This window comes from Electrophorus electricus, chromosome 3 (genome assembly GCF_013358815.1).
Source record: "Electrophorus electricus isolate fEleEle1 chromosome 3, fEleEle1.pri, whole genome shotgun sequence".
NCBI lineage: Eukaryota > Metazoa > Chordata > Actinopteri > Gymnotiformes > Gymnotidae > Electrophorus > Electrophorus electricus.
Window position 1 is genome coordinate 12,693,690 of NC_049537.1, and position 23,385 is coordinate 12,717,074.

The 23,385-nt window shown below is 38.9% G+C and overlaps 1 protein-coding gene across 1 annotated transcript in view; it reads right to left on the reverse strand.

Moving 5' to 3' along the window:
* Window positions 1-14,164, reverse strand: part of ralgapb (Ral GTPase activating protein non-catalytic subunit beta) — a 29,061-nt gene extending 14,897 nt beyond the window's left edge. The window contains 9 exon segments of the mRNA XM_035524339.1: window positions 870-1,077; window positions 1,284-1,429; window positions 4,036-4,214; window positions 4,450-4,581; window positions 4,836-5,022; window positions 5,336-5,502; window positions 6,860-7,062; window positions 10,972-11,179; window positions 14,026-14,164. Coding sequence (XP_035380232.1) covers window positions 870-1,077; window positions 1,284-1,429; window positions 4,036-4,214; window positions 4,450-4,581; window positions 4,836-5,022; window positions 5,336-5,502; window positions 6,860-7,062; window positions 10,972-11,148 — 1,399 coding nt within the window. The 5' untranslated portion in view covers window positions 11,149-11,179; window positions 14,026-14,164.
* Window positions 14,165-23,385: the final 9,221 nt, after the last annotated feature.

Genomic DNA, 23,385 nt, shown 5'->3' on the forward strand with positions numbered 1-23,385 from the left:
GAAGATATGAAGATTTGGGCATCTATTTAACACAATGCTTCTCTATATCAATAAATTCCATTACTTTTAAGCAATGCTGTCCAGTAAAAAATGAAACAAAATTTAGAAAATGAACTTGTATTGGAGGATCGACTGTACCACGGCATTGATTTTGCTCGACCTGCTTTACAGATACTTTATGCAAAAATTATGTTAGGATTAACTTTATGCTGCTTTGATAAAAACGGTATCACTTTACCATTTAGGTTTGTCCCTGTGACAGGTGTCCAGCATTTGAAAGCAGCATTAAACAATGATCAAAAAATGGCTTTTCATGGAGTACTACATTTAACTTTTACTACTGATTTAGATGTTTACCTCTTCATTAATCTCAAAATGATTTTACATTTGCCTTTAAATAAACATAAAAGGTCTGATGGCAAATGAGAATCTAAGTAAATGTCTAGAGCAGTACCCCACTGAATAAATACTAGTCCATAAAAAAAATTTCCCCAATACCTGACTTTTGCCCATATACGACGATTTAAGGAATCCCTTCCTGGTTACTTATGGATAGAGAGATTTGGTGTTCTAAGAGCTAATTGTTTGTACATAGAGAAATTACAGCATATTACTGCAGAATTATCAGAGGGTACTGTGAGCTGTTGAATGCCATCATTGCTTCACAAGATTAGCGGTACCCTCATATTACATTTGAGAAGATGCAATCTTGCAGGTAGGAATAGCCTATTTTTGTAATAAGAAAAAGGAGAATGGAAATAAAACGGTAACAGGAAAAGAAATGAGATAAATGGAAAAAAGAAACAAAACCAAATGTCTGCAAGAAGTAATTACATGGATTCGGAGGCCCATACCAGTAAACTTCTTACCAGTCATACTGCTTTCCCTGCTGAGGCCAGAGTGGAGTTTGCAATGGACAAGTGCGGCATCAAACAGCCACTGGCCAAACAGGTTTAGCACACTGTTGACCTTTGGCCTGGTGGGAGCAGGCAGGGGTCGTGGCTCTGAGCTTGTCTGGTTTGGACTGGAGAGGGGAGAGGTGGAGGAAGGCTGATGCGAAACTTTAGACTGCCCAGTCTGGAAAGTAAAAACAAACACACAAATATAACAACAACACACTCGCACACACAGACCTGCTTTCCTACAACAAAGTACAGAAATCACTATAAATGCACTCTTTCATATTGCCTGAGGATTTTACACTTCACTATTGCTCAAACATGCTGGGTTAGGGTTTTGATAAACTGTTAAAACAGATCCATACTTTTCTTGTTAGGTCATACCGTTGTTGCTTTACTGGCAGTCTTGGTAACTGCTGTGGGTCTGTGTCTGCGAGGGGGCGTGGTGTTGGTGGTTGTTGGGGGTGGTGGCATGCTAAGTCTATTAACTGGAGTGGGTGGGGCACTGTCTGACCGAGGTCTGGATATACCTGGGCAATTAAAAAGTTGGGAGATAGAGGGACGGACACACACACACACACACACACACACACACACACACACACACACACACACACAGAGAGAAGAAGAAGAAAAAATCCAAATCAAGGCCAAAACAAGATCTAGAATCTTCACATTATGGCTCCAGCCACAATGTGTCAGCACTATTCACAAGGAGATAAACCATTCACCACACTGGCTATTTCTGATCAGGCCTGGACACAGGCAGCACCTGTCCAAATCCCCAACGCGTGTAACCTTCAAACGTACGCATCATATGAGCATGGCAAATGTCTGCCATCTGATGAGAACTAAAAAAAAAAATCTATTTGTTTTTAAAAATACAACCACTGCAATGAAGGTGTAAGATGTGCATCATTTACATGTGACTCAACATTTGCTTTTTGATCTCAACTGATTCAAATTTTTAAAAAAGGAAATCAATCCATTTGGCATGTCACACTTTTTTACCTGTTTAAAAGCCAGGTAGTACATAAAACAATTACATACAAAACACATTTTGTGTGTTTCTAATAAGTAATATCGTTGATGGTCAATGGTAAGTACTGATTGGGTGAGTAAAGCAATCTGATATTGATTATGCATTATTCAAACTTTAGGCACCGGAAGAAATCCGAAAAGGATGGTCAAGAAAAGCAAATGACCGAAGCGTAAATAAAACAGAAAGCTGCCCACACACTTTCAACAAGAACACATTGGTGTAACGCTGGAGTGCGTTCTTTCCCTCCAAAGACATTTCTGCATTGTAGATTGATTTTGTTTCCCCTGGATGCCAAAGATGTTCCATCATCTAACCATAAAAAGGTCTTCCTTAAAAAGAACCGTGCATCCACTCGTGTCAACCCTTTATTGCCCAAGAGATCAGATGTTTTCCATATAACAAGTCATATGTTTCGTAACACATCCGTGATCCGTTTGTTTTTTTGTTTTGTTTTTTTAAACACACTTGTGCATGCACCACTTTTAACCACCCAATCATACTCCAACCCAAGCACAAACCTAGATAAGCAAACGCTCTCATATGATTGTTCAGGAGCGTGCTCAAAAAAAATACCATAAGTTGGTAGCCTGTCTCGAAAATTGCTCCTAGATACAGCAACACCTAGGGACAAACAGGGTTAAAATGCAAAAATATCAAAACATGTCACACAGAGATCATCCTCAGAAACATCTGATGCAGAGATGTCAAAACTACAGATCAGAGATTGGAAACCAGTTTATTTTTAGTCCCCAGATTCTTCTAAACGTAATTTTTTCAGTTGTTGTTTCTGGGATGTTTCTAATGATGTGCTTCACTATGACCTCTGAGACTACAGTGATGCAAAGTTAGATGATCTGACTGGTGCACCAGAATTACCTCAGAGGAAGAACATATAATACATCCCAAACGACACACTACACTCAAAAAAATATAAAATCAGGTCTGACGTGGCTAACCAGGCACTATTTGATTAGGTCGATCAGGCTTAGTAATACCTAGAGAGGGAAGTCTCTCTCGAATATATCTCCTAGACACTGTCGTTCCTGAGAAAGAAGAAAAACAACAGTTCCACTGATGCAAGCTTAACACCACCCCACACAAGACTGGGGACAGACCAAGTCCTTAGCCATTTGTAATGACATTACCGATTAGTCACAAAAGCAGAGCAAATACGCTTGTGAGTGCAAAGAGCAGAAAGCACACACAAAAAAAAAAAAAAAAAAAAAAAAAAAAAAAAAAAAAAGAGGAGGCGAAAAGCAGTTTCGAACATCCATGATGTTAGCCACCTGGAATGTGCATGCCATCTGATAACAGGCTGTGCAGCAAGCTTTAGAACCGCACGCTAAGCACAGGGCCATGTCTGGGAACAGAATAAGTGACTCTGGTATGAATGCAGCCACACAGTGTCCCATGTGAAGCGGTGCTGTTACTGGCTACTTGCTCAGAGGTTAGTAAGACCAGCTACTGCTAGCAAAAAAAATAAATAAAAAAATCAAGCAATGACTTTTGAGTGATTGATGTCAAATATTTCATCTGCAGAATAAGAGGGACATATTACTGAACCCCAACTGGCCAGATTTGGATCATAGGACAGATGAAAAGGTGCACTTTTTCTGAGTACCATGAGAGGGCAGAGTTTCGTGACTCTTGTTTTTCTTAAAAACTGCCACACCTAGAGGAGGAAACAAAATCATACTGTGGTACAGATCATAGCTATGCAGGTCAACATTGTTACATAAACATACATGCCCCATAAACAAACAACAGTGATCTGTATAAGGTTTTATAACAGAGCACTCAGAATGCTCTAGCCAGCGATTTAAACACAGTCAGTGTAATACTTGTGGCTTTCTGGGTGTGACTCCATAACAGCCCTTACATGAATTGCCCAAAGAAATATAACAAATACCCTCTGCTAAAGGGGAAAAAAATGGGGGGGAAAAAAAACTTAATGACATGCCTCATATAACCAAATCCTCTATCTGCTTTTTTTAATGACATAAAATGAAAAATCTCAATGATTTAGTTGTGGTGCAGGTCAGAAACACAGCAGGAAAAGGGACTGTGCGCAAACACAAGCTTAGCCGGCCGTACCTAGAAACGCGTCCACCAGGCAGCTGATGCCCCTCATGGCCCTGAAGAAGATCTGGGGCAGCTGTTTGAGGCATGGGTGCTGGATGACCTCCTGAGGTACGCTGCTCACCCCCAGCAGCTGCTCCTGGAACTTGGGAGTCGAGCTCACGATCACAGGGTTACTCAGGTCTACGGGGTTACTGAGAGAGGGTGGCAAAACACAGAACCCAGCCATGAGCCACGCTCAGGCAAAGCCGGAGCACGGTCACACACTCGGTCTCTAAACCGAGAGAGGGTGATGGTTATGAAAGAATGAGGGTTAGGAACCATGCCCAGTGCCACTGACCAAACTAATTAGGCTCAAGCTGTGCTGGGGAATCTGCATAAAAGCAGGTGTTAAACGAACAGCTGGAAACATGAGGCATGGCGGCCTACCTGAGCATGTGCAGGAAGCGATACCAGGTCTGTGCCACACAGTCGCTGTCCATCTCTGCGGGTATGAGACTGGCATCTTCTTCTGGCACTTTGAAAGGAGGGAAGGATGGCCCATACGTGAACCGCAGCAGCCTGAAGCGAAAACAAGCACACGGTTTACAATAAATATCCGTTCACACACACACACAAAACACACGTTATTTAGTCAGAGGCTAAATAGCAATATCTCATCACTCAGTGCAATGTGTAAAATATTAGAAATATAATAATGTACTGTTAGGTGAGCTGGTAGCCAGGAAAAGTCTAGCTATGCAAGTGCAAGTGTTGTGATATTCGACTACAGTAGTACTATTTGAATCCAGAGGGAGCGGAGCACACAAATGCACCTGGAGGTAAGAGCGGCGATAACTTTGCTCCACTGCTCCACCACTGGAGGGTGGTGTCTCCAGTTGGCCAGCATCTCCCTGGCCGTCTTCCAGTATGGCGGGGTGGGAAAGCAACGTGTGCAGGCCAAAAACCAGACCTCAAACAGCACGCTGATTAGCTTCTCGGCTAGCTTCTCAGCTATCCCACCTAGAGAGGACCAAAATAGCAGGTTTTTCACGAGGTTTAAAATAGTACATAGCATTCTTTACAATTATCTATGTCTACAACATGCTTTATGGTGCTTTATCTGTATCTAGAACTCCCCCCCCCCCCCCCCCCCCAAGTTATCTAAAATCTACAACCGTTCCTTTCGGACCAAAATAAGCGCTGGGTGCCCAAGGACGTCTGACTGTCAAAACATAGCGGAGCAGACACTGTGCAGGGCGGTTTGGGGGGAAAGAAAACGCTTTAGGCCCAAACATGGTGGGCGGAGCAACACCACATTACCATGGCTACTGACCTCCCACAGTAGGCGGGGCGAGCAGCGTGTCATTGATGCGGAGCAGGAAGAGAAGCAGCACTTCCCAAGTCTCTCTGGCCATGGAGGAGGAGTCACGGGCCAGTTTCTGCACAGCAGACAACACCTGCTGACACAGCCTGAAGTGCATGGGGCTGAAGTGCTCAGGTCTGAGAGAAAAACGGCAGGGGTGGAGGGGATTTAGGATCAGAGGCAGACACCGCGGTTTATATTAGCCTAGAGTAGGGAAGAGCTTTACACACGTGTATTACACATGTTCACAAAGACAGTGATTCTCATGAATTAAGTCCAAGGCTGTATGTTAAATCAACTATGTCAAAGTCAAACAATTACATTTTAGAATTTTTTTTGTTTGTTTGTTTGTTTTCTCCTTCAATGTATTTTGAATTATGATCAAATTGTACAGCAATGCATTTTATTAATGTTTCATAAATATATGCATCTTGTACTATAACAGCAGCCAAACTCAAAATTGAACAAATTCAACAGGAAGTACTGTCATAATACTAAGACATTAAAATAACTTTGCAGGAGTATTTAACCAAAAGTAAGTACACTGGAATTTTCTATTGAAATTACTAATAATTTATTCACTATAAAGCTGAAATCTACCTTTTCTGTCAGACCACTGCAAATATCAAGGCTGGAATATCTTCCGTTATCCAAAATACAGATTGAGAAATGCAAAGAAATATGTTGTGCCAACATTATCACAATATCATAAGAAATGAAAATTCTCCTCTGCATGGTTTAGTTTAGGTATAAACTAATCAGACCAACCATAAGGTATGCAGGCTGGTCTTAACTCTACACCTATTTGAGTTCCTCTGTCATTACATCCTTATTACAACATCCACATTCTGTAACCTGAGCCAAATTCCAACTCTTTTAGTAAAGACTACAAGGCAGAGAGATCCTGCAGAGAACACCTCACTGTGGAGCACATCTGTCACCGATTCCATCACTGTGATCATTAATGCAATACGCTGATTCCTCATACATATACTTTTGAATTGCAACAAGCTTAATATTATGGTTAATTATGTAACAATACTATGTGTTTTTGAGAGTTGTGAAACTTGGGAAACACCAGTGAATGTCTGAAGTGTTCAGGTTTTAAAGAAATGTATGAATTTCTATACATGTACACAAGCATGATGACAATTCTCACTAGCTTAACAACTGCGATCAGACCATTTAACACTTTCTGGTGCAGGTATAGTTAAAAATGAGCTTTTTTTAATATTTGACCACTTCTGCACAAATAAAAAGCTTTAGAACTTAATTTTTCATTCTCTAGATTTACTGAAGGGTATTCAAAAAGTGAAGAATCTTAATTATATATCTTAACTGTATAGCCTTTATGCATCCTCCTAAGTCTTTATCTTAAATCCCATTCATTTCTTTATAGGCTTCTGTCAGCAACCTGTAATAGGTTCACTGCAGATAATATTCGGTCCCTGCCAAGATTAAAAGTGAGATCTTTTATCATTCTCTCACTCTCACCTCGGTAGGAAGAGGTTGTGAAGGTGTCTGAGGATAGTTTGCACATAAAGGTTAGGCTCCTTAATGATGGGCTGGGGTATGGAGTCTCGGGATGATACCAGTGCCATAATCCAGTCTGTATAGACATCCACACACAGCTTTACCGTATCTCCATCCAGAGGAAGAGTCAGACCGTAACACAGCACCTCCATAGTCCACTTCACCTAAGGTCGACAACGGAGGAAACAAAGATGTACGCAAATTACACATTAAACTGTTAATTGCTAACATTCATTCAAAAGATTAGAGAAACGCTGTTGCTCAAAAGGACCTGACAGCTTCTGGTCAAGCTTACAACCAGTGTTTATCAAAAGATGGCGTAGTTGCTTTCTGTTTACAAACAGTGCAATCTTCATGCTGTCATATAGGCACAACTAATAACAACATTACAGTCCCATTTTGCTGCAAAGCCTTTAAATGAAGCAGTATGACAACAGCTGGCTACAAGAGGTACTCTGCTTAGTGAAGCGTACCAATGCTCTGAACTACAGTGAACAAGTCTGCAGCTTGACACTTAGCAGGAAGCTTTGGTCTGGTCACAAACACAATATAAAAAAAAATCTAATATAAACAAAATCTCAATTAACCATCTAGACATTTATGAAGCATAATAAGTAAGATTTGCCACTTATGTATAACATAGCACTATCACTTCTTGATGGAATGAGATGTAAAGAGAGCCAAAATGACAGGATTTCAACAATCTCTTTATCCAAAACACAATGCCGATCAGGATATTTTTCTTAGAACCAAATTAAATTGGAACTGATCAAAGTAAATCTCCTCCAGCTGCATGTGGCAATAAAATGGGCCCATCGTACAAAATGAATGCTCATAGTCAATTTCCTGACTACGAACGGCCACCGTGCTGGGACTACTGACAGGAGGAGGATGCAGGCGACCCACCAAGACTGTTGGGCGTTAGTGCAACTCAAAGTGTTAAAGACTTCTTAAAAACAAGGCTGTGCTATTTGCATTATGAATACAAATCTTTAAAGGTATTCAGATAATTTTACTTATGAAACACGCTAATCTGGTGGCCTATTTAAAGTCTATATAAACCTAAAATAATGGAATTCAGGGTAAGGAAAACTCCTTAAGGAAGGGTGTCTGTTCTCTTTGGACTTTCTCTTTACCTAAGAAAGAATGAAAACACACTAGCTAACACACATAGCTACCTAACTAGTTACAAAAGAATCTAGTTATCAAGTCATTTATTCATGGTTCACAACAGAAAATCTTTCAAATATCTCGGCCACTGTTTTTAATTGCTTGACACAGCAAAAGAATAGAACCTTCAAATGCCTGTCCTAAAGCCAGTGACTACAAAGCACACGCTCAGAAGTACATTCCTTGGCATAGACTTGCATTGCTGCATACTAATCCAAACAGCATGATCTGTTCTTAGTGGGCATGTGGGCCTGTGTGGCAGCTTGGCGGCGAGCAGAGTCAAGTGAAAAAAAGAAAAAAAAAAGATCCAGAAAGTGAGGCAGGAGGGAATTCACAGGATATCCTCCTACTGTTATCAGGCTGAACAGAAGTCCACAGGAACCACAGCTCCAGTGTAACTCAGAGGCAAAGTCTGTGCTGAACAATATGAAGTGGAACACACACACACACACACACACACACACACAGTAGAAGGACTAACAAAGACCCAGACAAACAACAACAAAACTAGCAGACATAGAGAGTTCCATGCTCTCACATTAACACGAACATGTCTTGTTAACACACCACAGGAACAACAAGACAGAAATTCCTGTGCAACCCAAAAATATTTCCAAGGCAAATTATGCAAATGCGGCACATGGCCCCGGACATTGTGACAGCAGAGAAAATTACCTCAACAAGATGTAGAAAGGCCCTGCCTTATAGTGATGGTGACTACACAACAGCATGCCCTTCTCTTGCTACAAACGTAACCCTGTTTGTTTACCGTTTTATTCTTTTGACTCAAATGTTTAAAAGTTAAAAGTAAGAAGGAAAGCGAAGGTTAAGTCAGGGCTAATGTACACACATTCAGAAAGGAAGAAAAGCTACAAGGTTAAGCACAACAGAAAGGAGAAGCAATGAAATAATAACAATGACAAAAACTATATTAGCAGTAGTATCTACAATAAAGGTTGAAACTATGGAAAAAATATAAAACTGACCAACTGAATTTCACTATTAACATACTTAAATATGCATTCTCACTTTCCAGATTTGTTTTACTTTTTCCAGATTTGTTTTACTTGCTAAAATGTCACTTTCAACAACAGAAACCAACCTACGTGTAATATTCAGTGTGTTTTAATGGTTGTTGGTATCGAAAAAAAAAAAAAAAACCCTTAATCCTGCCGATTTTCATTTAAGTAGTAGTAAACACATATTTCAATTGTATACCAATAATGTTAATATTTATTCCCCCCTTTCATTTCTCTTTGCTTTTAAACTGTCAACAGAACAGTAACTGGATTTTCATGTCATTACAGGACTGCTCCTGCGATCCAAGGCAAAGTTTGGTCAAACTATTTAACTTTCCAACCCTCACAGAAACAGGAAGCACTGAGGGACCTTGTCAGTTGCTCTTGGTATAACTATGATAATGATACATAATTTATATTATTTTTGTTTGTTTGTTTCATAATGCATGGATCTGCAGGGGTCAACTCAGCTGCATCAATTCAATACAGTGTACACTTTAATTTAAATGAGAGGGGTTATATAATCTGTACAATATATAATTAAAAAAACATTTACACAGAGAATTCAATGAAGGGATAATTTTGTCCCACAGAGACCATGTTGGAGAAATTTTACATACAGTAATTCTGGGCTAATCCTTAGCTAAATAATCCTCTGGTTTTGCTGGCAAATCTCATATTTTTGCATTTTTAGGATAAATTTGTTTTGGCTAAAATGCACAAAATGTATTTTGATTAGCAAAGTTTTTTTTTTTTTTTGGGGGGGGGGGGGGGGGTTCAAAAACCCCAGTGTTGTCATATGATGTGAAGATGATGTTTCCTGATGGTATGAAAGCAGGATAAATACTGATCATAGAGTTATATGTTTAAAATATCACTCATATACAGTTCAACAACTTCAGTTAATGTTCACCTCAAAGATAAGAAAATGGGATCTGAGTGTTGTTTATCATAGCATGGTTGCTGTAGCTAAGGGTTCTCTGAATATTTCTGAACTGCTATTATCCTGCAGTTTTACACTCAGAAGTCTCAGCAAGAATACATCCAGAAAGCATCAGTTCTTCAGGTGAAAATATTGCTCCTTTGGCTCTTCTGGTAGATCAGGTAGAGCAAGGTGTTATCTCCACCAGGGTTATATGTTAATAAATATATTTATGTCACTCTAGATGAGAGTGTCTGTATACTGCAATACGCAGAGGTCAGTGTCAGAATCAGGCATAACCAGTATGAATCCATGTACACAACCTTCCTTGTGGCAATAGCTTAAGCTGATTGTTGTGGCGTAATGGTGTGGCACACATTAAGCCAGTTTTCTTTGCATGCATTAAGCCAAATACCAACTGAGTATCAGCCACAGTCTATCCAAATACGTTTGTCGACAATGTGCATCCCTTTATGGCCACAATTTTCCCATAATATTTATGCAAACTTCCAGTGTAATGCTGGAAGTTAATGTCACAAAGCAGAACTTCTCAACCTGGTTCCATGATCATGACAATGAGTTGAGTGCATTTCTGTGGCATTAGCAGTCACTAAATCTGAATATGGTGAGATGGAAGACTAGCACTATGGTAAGCAAACAAACATTCAACAATTATGTGATGCAATCACATCAAAATGGACCACAACCTCAAACTAATGTTTCCAATGCTTTATGGAACCTATATCATAAAGAATTAATGTTCTGGGAGCAAATAGTTCTACCCAGCATTAGTATGATGTTCCTAATAAAGTAGGCTATGCACTTTCCTAATGGAGTGCGTGCGCACACGCATGCACATAGACAAACAATACTTCGGTCAATATCTCTGACTTCACAATTTCCAATTATGCCTGCATATTTTCTTGTTCTTCTTTTTGAACACATGTTAAGAACCTCCTTACCTCTTTATCAGTCTTGAGGAGACACTCAGAGACAGGAGCACCAAGGCTGGCCCCTAGGGGGCGAACCACTGCATTGGCCACATCACGGCCCACAGTGGACGGGTAGGAGTGCAGGACGCTCAAGTGACCCTGATCACTCTGGACCACCAGGTGCAAAGACCGCCACTCAGAGTACATGGCTGAGGCTTCTACTGGATCCAGCTGAGTGCTGAAGATACAAAAAGAAAACCACAAGACATGGAGGAGGGCACCTCATGAGAGTTAAAAAAAAAAAAATTGTTAGATGGAGATTCTAGATAGGGGTAGCTGCAATAGAGCAGTTTCTAACTAGAAATCACAGTTAACCATTACTGATCAATTAACAGGGTTTTGTGCTCATATCACATTGCAACTGCCAGTTTGATCAACTATATTCACTCAGATTATCCACAATTATAAGTTTTGCTCATTTTACAACACAGCCTTCCAAATGATGTAGGCTGCAGTCAGTTTGCTCTGTTCACTTGTAGGGGAGAAATAAATGTTCCTTCTCTGCTGTTCACCTGAACAATCTCTGCTGTTTACGTTTGAACTGAAGAATTATTTATGCCAGTAAGGATTTCCTGTCACAACACTACATAATCTTCATAGCAATTTGGTGCCACAATTTCAAGTGCCACAAAATCATTTCTATTTAGTAGGAGGAACAGCTACAAATGAACAGTAGAGTATTCAGTGAGTCTGACTGAAACTTGCAATTGTGCTTCTAAATGTCAGACTGGATTCAATGTGATCAAAAGCGTGAAAATGATCAATGTATGTGTGACAACGGCTGCACGTGAAATGGCATACTTTCATTTTATGCAAGTGGTACAAAGAATAGTTAGGGTGTCCAGATACGTAATTTCATCAGACAGAATTCAGTGACAACTCAGATGAACTAGTGCATCATGTAAAAAGCATGTGACCACAGCATGCTATCTTGCCCCACCAGTCAACTAGAGCTGAAGAGCTAACAAAAACCAACAAATAGCTACAACAACCAGAAAAATAAGTGCCTTTTTGTCCACTACACCAAACAAGAATAGCTTTTCTGTGAGCTAGCAAACCATTTTAACTATTGTTAGCAGCATTAACAAAATGAGAATCTGAATTCATCTCATCAATGCTGCCGATAATTTTAACGGCAGACAATGAAATCCTATGATTCTATTGATCCATTATACATCTATCGATTATACTGTTAACTTGCTGAGGGTTTTTTGTTTGCTTGTTTTTTTTTTGTTTTGTTTTGTTTTTCATTTTCTTTCATCATTTTGTGGTTAAATATGGCAATAATGATTTTACTAGGGTCAAAGCAAGGAAAATGTACTGAATAAACTAGAAGCTAGAACTTTTGGAATATTTACACCTGCTATTCATTATGGCCCAGAACTAGCCTGCAACTCCACATTGACTGCTAAATCAGCTTACTAGATTGTATTTTAATGACACTGTAACAAAATTGCACTGTAATTGGCAAACATATTTATAACATATTTCCTCCAATCAAACCCACAATTCCTCAGACGTAATACACTTGAACCCACTCAACACAATTAAAATGCATCCAAAAAAGATTGTTAACTAAACTTGCTAACACTAACTTCTGTCAAGATCAGACCCATGTATATAATGGAGGATGTATTCATCAAAAAAGATAAACTGACATTTTGACATTAACCAGGTTACGTGCAGCCCAAGCTCATCCTAAATTGATGTGTGTTAAGTAGAACAATAATGTTAAACCCGTGACAGTTCTGAATGGACTTTCCCAAACCATTGTCACCATGCTTAACTGTGACCTCAGCCTCTTCGTCATCACAATGTTTAAACACAATTCATCAGACTAAACAAAGACTCACCGACCTCCTTCTCTTGCGCACACACACACACAATTGCCAGCATTGTCTCTTGCTTTACCTTCTGTACTCTTTCAGAATAACGCATCGTGTATACTTGCTGTCTGAGTCCTAGTTATAAAATAGAGCTCTCTTTATAAAATAGTTGTATTTTGCATGGTACTTGACTAATCAAACTGTCTTACTTGCTTAAACATTACTGAGGCGGTAGAACTTCCGTAGCAACAGCCAGCCAAACATCTCCTTAGCTCCTGAGCTATTAGATGGAGCTAACTAGCTAGCTAGCAAGCAAATCGAATAGAACTGTGATGCTTTAGCTAGAAAGGAAGCTAGCTAATGATGACAATTCCCCACCTGCATAGTGTCTTAAGCCACTGACACTGAACACCCAAATCTTAATGCCACTGACAAACCACGCATTTTCTACGAAATCAACAGCTCTACTTGCAGATGGACTTGTTAGCTATTTCTAACCGAGAACTCATGTCAAGACAGCTGGCTAACTAACGACTCAAGCGTGGTTTCTGAAATTCATCTAGCTAGCTAACTAACTAGCTATAGCTAAACAAACAGTAGCCTCAACTAGCAAGCTAGATAGCTAACAACTATAATGCAATTAGACAGCAATGATCAGGACTTCAGGATTAAATCCTCAAAATAAAACTCAGCGATCTAAACTTGCCTACAAGTGACCCAAATATATTTCTATCTAGCATTACAACTAGCTAATTAGCTAGCTAATGTGTTATATTAAAAGTCGGACTAGCAGCGTTAGGTCAGCTAGCTATACAGCTCGACGCTAGTAGCAACAGTGCTTATCCTTATGAGACTGATCAGAGTCATTTGACAGCTCATGTATCGCACCTGACCAGCTTGGCGTACAGTTTTAAATCAACGTACAGTGTGAATTTTGTAGTTGTCTGTAGAATGTCACACAAGATTCACTGCTAAAAATAACAAAATACGAGTAACTTCATGACAAGGTGAACTCGATTCTCCGATTCTCCAATGTTAGCTAGCTCAGTATTAGCTAACACACTACGTTAGCTAGTTAGCTAACCTAGCCATCTCGTTTGTTGTGTTTTTGTAGGCCGCAATGCGGGATAATCTGGCAGGAAAAACGCACACCCTGCTAGCAAATTAAAGACTAATTACAGTAATTAAATATAATTACCTGATTTAGATGTCATATCAAATATTCTTGTTTTTTAAGAGTTTTGGTTAGACAAACGGGAGAATCTTTGCAGCATCTTTGTCACTAGCTAGATTAGATCCTCCGCTCCACCGTCATCCAGTGGTGGGGTTTGGCTGCAGCGCTGAGCACGGACGCAGGCGAAGACCACCTCAAGGGGGCGCAAGATGGCGCACGGAGATGCGTGAAACATACAACCTGGAGAAATTAATTATCACACAGATTTTTCTCATCCCCGTTTAATACAGGTTGTTCCCGTTTAATACTTGCTTAAAGGCAGCTGGTTAAAACCGCAATGGTTATGAGTTGTTTCTTAATATTGCTAATTTTGCGTTTGACATACGATGCGCTTTATAACAGTGCCACCTGTTGGAAGAAAACATGAAACTGTGTAAAATATCTAAAATGAATGTTTACCAGTGAAGAGAAAGAAAGAAAATGCAAACCAAGGCACGCCTTAAATTAAAATGCCTTTTTTATAGACATGTTCTAATTGGACTGTTTAAAAACGCTCACTGTGTAGCGGCTGCCTTTTTCAGGGGATCTGAGGGTTTACCAATTTTTGTAAACAACTGTAACAATGTTCGCTTGATTTGATAATAAATGTGTTGTCGTTTTTGTGACGAGAACTCATTAATGACTTAATAACCAGATAGACTAACAGGTTTATTTCTGATTAGCCATATGTAATTATCTGACAGAAGTTCTGTGATTACAATGTGCAATTGTTCATGCACATGATGGATGTAAAAATCAAATATAGTGCGAAAGTATTTGACAGAAACCGTGTACTGACATGTTCAAGATTTAAAAAAATATTACCTATATTACCTATCAGATTATATTATATAATCTTTATATCAGAGTGTTTAACAATATGATTTGCGCATAAGAAAGATTAATTGTACTGTTTTGGTTTTGTTGTTGTTGTTTTTTGAGGGAGTCTTCTGCACATTAAATTTAATCAAAATAAATGCATCAATTAGTTTTTAATATTCTATGAAGCACTTCAAAAACCAAGATTAATCTAGACAAAGATTTTTTCTAAAAAAAACGAATCACCTCTGATATGTAATTTAGTCCAAGACTTGTCTTAATCAAAGGCCCAAAAGATTTTATACTATGACATCAATATTGTCGGAGATTGGCAAACGACAGTTCTTGAAGCTGGATACCAGTTTTGGTCAAAAATTAATCTTCATGAGTAGTTTAACCTTACTATATGTTACTATATGTTATTTTTTCTACACCATGATGGGGTTCACTGAGCAGCACTGGAACACATATTCAGACCTACTCACTGCATTAAATGATTTGAAGCAGGTTTGTTTAACTTAAAAAGAATGTTTGTCTCTTTAGGCTAGTTTCCAACTGTTGCCTCACACAGTGAATTCCTTAGGTCCCTTGGGTTTAAATATACGTTGTGTATGGGTGTTTTGATAAACTGGTAAAACTTTGTTTACCTCTTTCATAAGGACACATCTATGTGTCAGAATAAATTATCTGAAGGTGAAGTGCTAGAATCTAGTGAAAGGCAGTACACCATCAGAAAAGTCCACTGACGTTACATTGTTCATAAGATACCATTGCTAACTTTCTTTAGTGGAATTTCAACCCCAAAGTAGGTAAACTGTGAAAATATGTAAATAAGGATAAAGTGCAAAATGCCAAAATATTTTATGTTTACTCTGTCTAAACAGCAGAGGGTTGTTATGGCTCTCCAGGCCATCAGATGGAGCCACATTCACATTCAATATAGGGGCAACAGTGGCACATAATATACAGCTCTGTGCAAATTATATCCTTTATGTTGTTATATAAAATATAGAAATCATACAAAAATGGGATGAAAGTGTAAAGGAAGAATGAAATAAATGTGTGCTGTTGTTCAGATTCCTTATTAAGTTTGATTGCTCAGAGCAGCATATTCTCTCTTTCTTCAAATGAAAGCATTATCCATGAAAAAATACTGGAATTTAGTAAATCTATCTGTCTTTACTGGTATTGAGTGGGCTTTAGGTATGCAGATATAAATGTACTTGTCAGCAGTACAATTATGCTTTCTTCAAATCTTTAGTTTTGAGCAGAAAGCCTTGATTACAATCTGATGATGAGCTTGTTCTTTTGCACAGAAAACTGTCACATGCTCTTCAAATGTTAATATCAGTCATATCTATAGTTTTCATGCCACACGTGTTTGTGTTCTCTGTCATTAAAGACTGAATGAACATTTAATGATTTGATATGTCAGTATGAGGTTTTCTGCAGAGCTGCTCTTAGACTATAACAAAGACACACACACACACAGACCCTCTTTTCACCGACCTACTAAAGAAAAAGGGAGAACAAGCATTTTGGTGTGGAAAGAGGAATCTTATCTCAATGACAATACTGCTCCTGTGCTATTGTACTCTGTATTACTTTGTTGCTGACTGCTTAATAATATAGTGACATTGTTTGACATTGATTATATATTCGAAAGAAAGAGAATGCTAGCTTTTTTATCTGAAAGGAAGGTGTGTGTGTGTGTGTGTGTGTGTATGTACATGTGTGTGCATGTAAACATGGGTGTATGCATGCACGTGCATGCTTTGTGTGTTTTAGCTAGGGTATTCCACCCTGTAATGGTGATCAACCATATGAAGGGTTAAGTTGCTGTCTCCTTAATCAGCACTGATAGACCTCAGAGTGCAACAACAACATGTTGGGTATCGACAATGCCTCGAACACACAAAGACAGAGGACCAATACTTTTAGACCAGCCTAAGCCCAAGACCCGCAACACCCACAGGCTCCTCTACCTCTATGAGAAAACAGTATCCTATATGTGTGCATGTGTATTGCATGCATGTGTGTGTGTGGTGTTTATGTATTGCCAATAACCACCCTGTGGAGTGGTACTTGTCGTTCTCTAATTACCCAAGTTGTCTCAAAGCTGCTGTTGTTGTTTTGAAAGTGCTAAGAGGTTCAAGCATGACTTTTAGTGAAAAGTAAGACAGTGAAAGCTCAGGGGGGTATAAATAATACAATGCTACACTTGCTCAGAGACAGAGTGAAATGAAAACAAACACATTTACAGTAAGGGGGTACTGCAAAGGGCTTTTTTCCATTCCCAGTGGATCAAAAGGATAGTCAGAATGGAGTAGAGCAGACCCGGCATAAGCACAGTCATAACCTAACTGCCGCTCATGATCTTCCCACTTAAAACCACCATCATTAAAAACCTGTGCAATGTCCAGAACACACACCCAACCATACGCATGTAACATATGTGAGAGTGTCGTGTGTGTGTGTGTGTGTGTGTGTGTATATATACATATATACTGTAAATGGAGTAACTGGAGTAACTGCACTGTAAGTGGAGTACTGTAGTAAAAGAGACAGAGTCAAAGTTACAGTGAAGTATATAAGTTTACCACAGATACATGGCATTTCAGGCAGAGGTCCTTCATCAGCTGTGCAACGCATACATACACACAGTCTGTACATAATGGCTGGAATAAACAGAATAAAATGGAATTTGTAAGATGCACATATGACCTTGAATTATGCAACAAAGACTGTCTTTTCCTGAGTGTGGCACAAAGACATACCATCACCCTAAACTGTATATTATGCATGCAATATCTCTAAATGCAATGATTAATTCCATATGGCTATATTTAAACCTCCATTTTAAATATTAGGGATTGATGGGGTGCTCCCAATTCTGTTTATACAGCAAATTTAATTCAGCTGTAAAGCTTTCTGAAAGCTTTCTAATAAACTATAATTCATGGACGTTTCCACTTACACTTTGTTCTTTGTGGTTATCGTCATTTTAAAAGGCTCTTTGTAGAGACGGAGCTGAACATTGGCTTCCTCCACTCCTGTATAAAATACTGCCATACACTGGTTTACCATTCCAATAGTAGTCGAAATAACATGTAGTTCTGCGTAGCTGGTAACATGGGATTAAGTGTAGGGAACCTTTGTAAACAACCTATTTACAGTCCCGATTAATCCTGCGGTTTCATTATTGTTCAAAGCGACATTTTAACGTTAGCATGCGTTGATTTGCTAATAAACTGCGAAACGCCTAGAACAGTCACACGTATACTGGAGAAACAGCGAAGTGCTCGGTAAGGACTTCAGATATCTAAAGCAATGAAAGTGTTGGTGAGAACCGAGAGGCATTCGCCGCGTTTGCGTTTTACTCAGCAGTTACAACACGTGAAGGCCGCTTCTCAACGTCACCCAACTGCTTCATTTGTCTCACACCGCCACACGTTCTCACTCATTCTTTCTCTGACTTGTCATGGGAACCTCCCCATTTCTCACCAGACACCAACTTTTTAATATCTTTGGCGTCTCTTTTGTCTGTTTAACTAGAGCAAGTATTTTCCCCTTCATGTGACCACATTTAAATGTCAAAGCACTCGTGGAAACATGGTCTCTCAGCGTTTCACGATGGACTGTCCTAACGCTCGCGTTTCTCTGTTCTCCATAAATGAAACTTACTTTATCATGGTATCTTTTTTAATTGTCACGGGCATTATGCAATAGCCCAGTAGCCCAGTAGTGTCTTGGTAAAATGTAGAAAAATTATAAAAATAGTCACTAAGAAGTTCGAGCTCAAAAATGTTTCGCGGGAAACACAAAATAGTCTACACTATTTGCGTTAGTGTATATTCCACAGTAGAAGGACATATAATACAGTATATCTCAACTGTAACTATGATGCTTACACACACTCTGGGGGAAAGTGGCAAACTGTAAATATCATTATCATTACAATCACCTAACCCTTCATGCCATGCTTCACATCAGAGTTGATCTCATGCATGCACCGTTGTTTCCTGCTCACAAACGAAGGCAAACACACTAAGTCAGGATCTCTAAAAATATATAGCATGAGAGAAGTGACAAAAATTCTGAGAATAGGCACATCTATCTATCTCTCTCTCTCTCTCTCTCTCTCTCTCTCTCTTCCCTTATTTCAGCCAGCACAAATCAGCAGTACATATAAACAGGGCCTGGTTCCTGAATAATGCATGTGGGGGATCTGCGTACCTTTATGCCACACTCAGGCCTCCCCCCTTCTCCGCAGTGTTGCGGCAAGCTTCTCATTTTCTGTGACAATGAAAGTGAGCCGTGGCCGAGACTGATGAAAAATAACATCACTCTTGATATCTTTGCGCTCCTGCCCCACACCCCCAGCCCTCTCCTCCATGATAAGGAGCGATTGTAGTATTTTAGGAGAAGAGGATTTGCCCATCATATAAATATAGGAGTTTGGTGTGAGGGAACTGCATTCATAGGAAAAATTCAAAATGCATAAGAAGTTTGTCTGCTTTGGGTGTCTGCTTTGTTTTATATATATATATATATATATATATATATATATATATATATATATATATATATATATATATATATATATATATATATATATATATAAACAGTATATTATCTTTTTTTTATATCAAATCCGTGAAAAGGCAAATATGTCATTTATTTATTTGTTCATCTGAGATTTAGTGGCACAATTGCTCCTTATGCATGACAGGGGCAATTATGACAAACTACATAACACTAACAGTCATCATCATACTGGCATATGAAAACTAGCATTGTTAGGAAAGATCACATCACAAAAAAAAGCAATCAATCGTTTCTGCCCCAAAGGAAGTAGCAGTAAGGTTTACTCATAATGTTCATAGCAATCTGAGTTTAAATGCACAGAAACAATGTAAGCTTTCCTGTTTTAATGCCATATTTATTATTATATTATTATTATTGTTAGTTGGTACAATCATAGATGACATCAAAGCAAATAGGCTTTCCAGTGCAATTAATGTTCTTTGGAATCAGGTAACCTTTAGAGAATCATTTCCAGAGTGACTCACCCTTGCCTAATTTTAACAGCCTGCACAACACTTGATTGGCCTTCAAGTAGACAATTAAATAAAACAGAGGAACAAGCTAGAGGTTTTTGACTCCGAGCTTTGTCCTGCTTGGTCTGATAATGTATTCAGCTCAGAAAAAACGTGTGATTCATTTCTCAGTGTATGTTACCTTTACAGCAAGTTGGTGATCATATACCCAGAGCGAGAATGATAGCAGTAGTCTTGTTAACAGGCTCAAACACTTCTCAAAATGTACAAATGAGAACAAAGGAAACAACCAAATTGTGCTGAAAGTCTGTGCTGATGTGTTGTTTTGTCTCGTGGAATTACATGTTGCATAACTGAGTACATATTAGGATTAGTATTTTTGGATGATATGAAGAAACACTGAAAGTGACCTGCAAATAAATGTACTATAGTTGCCTATTTATACATGGATGCAATTAGTAGCACAAAGAACTGTAGTTGTTTCCATGTTATGGTCTAGGCCACAGTGTCTGTATGAGAGGCATGGTAAGAGTGAAACTGGGTGGTTACTCAAAAGTTATGGTGACCTTTAAAAGAGGAATGAAGCATGCTTAAACGTGTCAGGCTCGGTAACATGCACATATTCACCCGGCGTCTTGTCTAGTCCTGTGCTTCACAATCACTCACTGTTGCTGTACTGCGAATCCCACATTCTAGTGGAAAACCCCACAGGCTTTAAGCACCGCTGGACATTTCTATGGTTAAATACTAAAGGATGAAATCAGTCAAATAGCTGCCATGAATTAGCACCTCTCTAGTGAAAAATCTTAGCCATGAAGAGCTTTTTAGCTGAAATTTTAACTAAACTGTCTCATTCCAGTAATGTGCAATGTTTGCTAGTATTGTATTTGAAAAATACTGTAAGCCAATATGTTCTTCTTCATGCATTTGTAATATAAAAGACAATGACCTTTTACTGGCATGGCATTCTGACAAATATTAAGCTTTACCAAGTACTCCTACACATTATGACCTGCTAACTTTAAAGTGATCAGAGTTACTGAAAGGGAAGTAAGAAAATATTCTCAGTCACCAGCTTTCCAGTGTTGGACACAAATATTAAAAGGTTTACGCAATGCTAAGTAGCACCTAACTAAATTGAAACATTTTTAAAGTGGTCACCTTTGGCAGCATTTCTAAAATTTATTGGCATAACAATAAGAGTATCTGAGTAATAGATGAGCTTGTCAAAATATTTTGTGTGGGTACATGTGACCATGTTTTTGGGTTCGTAAGTGCAAAGGTGTGAACTGAACACCGTACAAGCGACCACAGCTTCTTTGTTTGACAAGTATTGCATAAGGTGTGGTTCGCGTATGCTTTCAGTATGAAAGGTATCTTTCCCAGATATCATGCTCTCTTTAGAGCTATTGGTGGATTGGTGTTGATCATTCAGTATTTATATGAACTTATTGCATTAGCTTGACTCTCAAACTTGTTCTGTACTCTAAAGTTAATTTCCTCCAAGAATAAAAAAGACTACATGAAATTCTGTAGATATTGCCCTATACCTTAAAAATGAAAATTAGATACTGCATAGTCTTTGATGTTTTCTCCCCTACATTCTTCTCCTCATTCCTGCTCTCTTTTAAACCTGTGCCTATTTTTTCATGGTTTTCTCTTTGGTTGCTTCCAAATTCCTAACCATCTGTGGGTATGTGATACTTCTCCTCAGCACAATGAGTCTGGGAAGGAAGACAGTGTTCCACATAATCCTCCAATTCATTCAACTCTCACATCATATCATGCAAATGGGGCTGCCGTTTCAGGGCCCACAATCCTGTTCCAACCACATGCCTGAGTCGGGCGCGATACAACAAATTTATTATGCATGCGTTGCGCTAAGCTTATGGTAATAAGGTATTAAATTAGTGCTGGACATTATTGCTCCGCCAGATCGTTTCTGTTGGAGAGATTTTTCATAAAAGTCACTTGGCACTAAAGGAAACAGATTGGGAGCCAGATGAGGTGAAAATTCATATTTACACACCAATATCTGAGCATTCAGCTCACTGTCATCACTTTAATACTACATATTTTTCAAGAGCATATGTCATAGTGACAGTGACCATAATAAAGCTATCTGGACAATGCAGCGACCGCTGCATGTTTGCCCAAGATGAAAGAACACACAAGAAAACACATATAGCCTCCAATTGGTTAGGTGAACCTGGTCATGCTTACACTAGTACTGGCCTAACAATCCCACACTCTTCTTCACTGAAACAATTAGGGGAAAGTCGGTTGAAACCTGAACTTTTATGTTACAAAGATTCAATCAGTGCACAGGCTGAATACCCATTTTCAAATCACTACCCACACATGGAAGCATTCAGAATGATGCCTCATTTATCAGGCTTAGGTTACAAACACATTGCCCTCAAAGGTAAATTCAAGACATCTGTGTTGATGACACTTGAATAGTCTGTCAGAAAGCCAGAGAACTACCAATAAAACGACTTCTTGTCAAGAAGTCATAACAGTTTGAGACAAAGTATGGAACACTTCTGGTGACCAACCCCTTTGGCACTGCTTATAGATGCCATGCGGTTGTGCTTGTTTGATAATGCTGGACTACAAATAACAATGTATCACTGCAGACCGAATGCAGTAAGGCTGATCCATCAATAGCTATTATTTACCACAGATACAATAAGACAATTCTGTATATATAATATGTATGTGAGTGTGTTTGTGTGTGTGTGTTCGTCTGTACACAGTATATATTATGACAACGCTACAATAACAACAGAAGGAAATCCCTTCTTCCGTGCCTTGGGACTCCAGCAGCAGTAAACACTCCTTACAAACCCAGCGTTTCCTGAAGAACAAAAGGCTCACCAAGAAGCTTGCTTTATAATATCTCTCACCAAGAAGCTTGCTTTATAATATCTCTCACCAAGAAGCTTGCTTTATAATATCTCTCTGATAATGTTCTACATGTGGCCGTGAAGGGAAAGCACAGCACTGTAATTCAGAGCAGAGAACTAAGGGGGTGTTTATGGTCATGTGGAGGTGGTGCGACTAAGAAATCTAACTGCTTCATGTCATCTACATAGTTCACCATCACAGGGTGAGCTACAGTGTTACAACAAGGTGGAGTTCATCAGCTCATCTCTGCACCTGACCCCCCTACCCCTCTGGCAAAAAAAAACTGTAATTTTCTTTTAAAATGCTGTTTTCCTTTTCCTTTTTTTGAGATGTGTGCTTCTAGAATGCATTCAGAATTCTGAGTTCAAAATGGTTTTGTATGACCACAAGCATAAAGACAGTTCAATGACACACAGTCCTAAGGTTATTATGTGAATTTTTCTAATTCTTATTGACTGAAAATCTTTAGCATGAGAGGTTATTTACCTCTTGGCTTGATACTTAATATTTTAGCAGTGCTTGTGTATTCACACGTGTTCAAAGGCCTGTGAGGGAG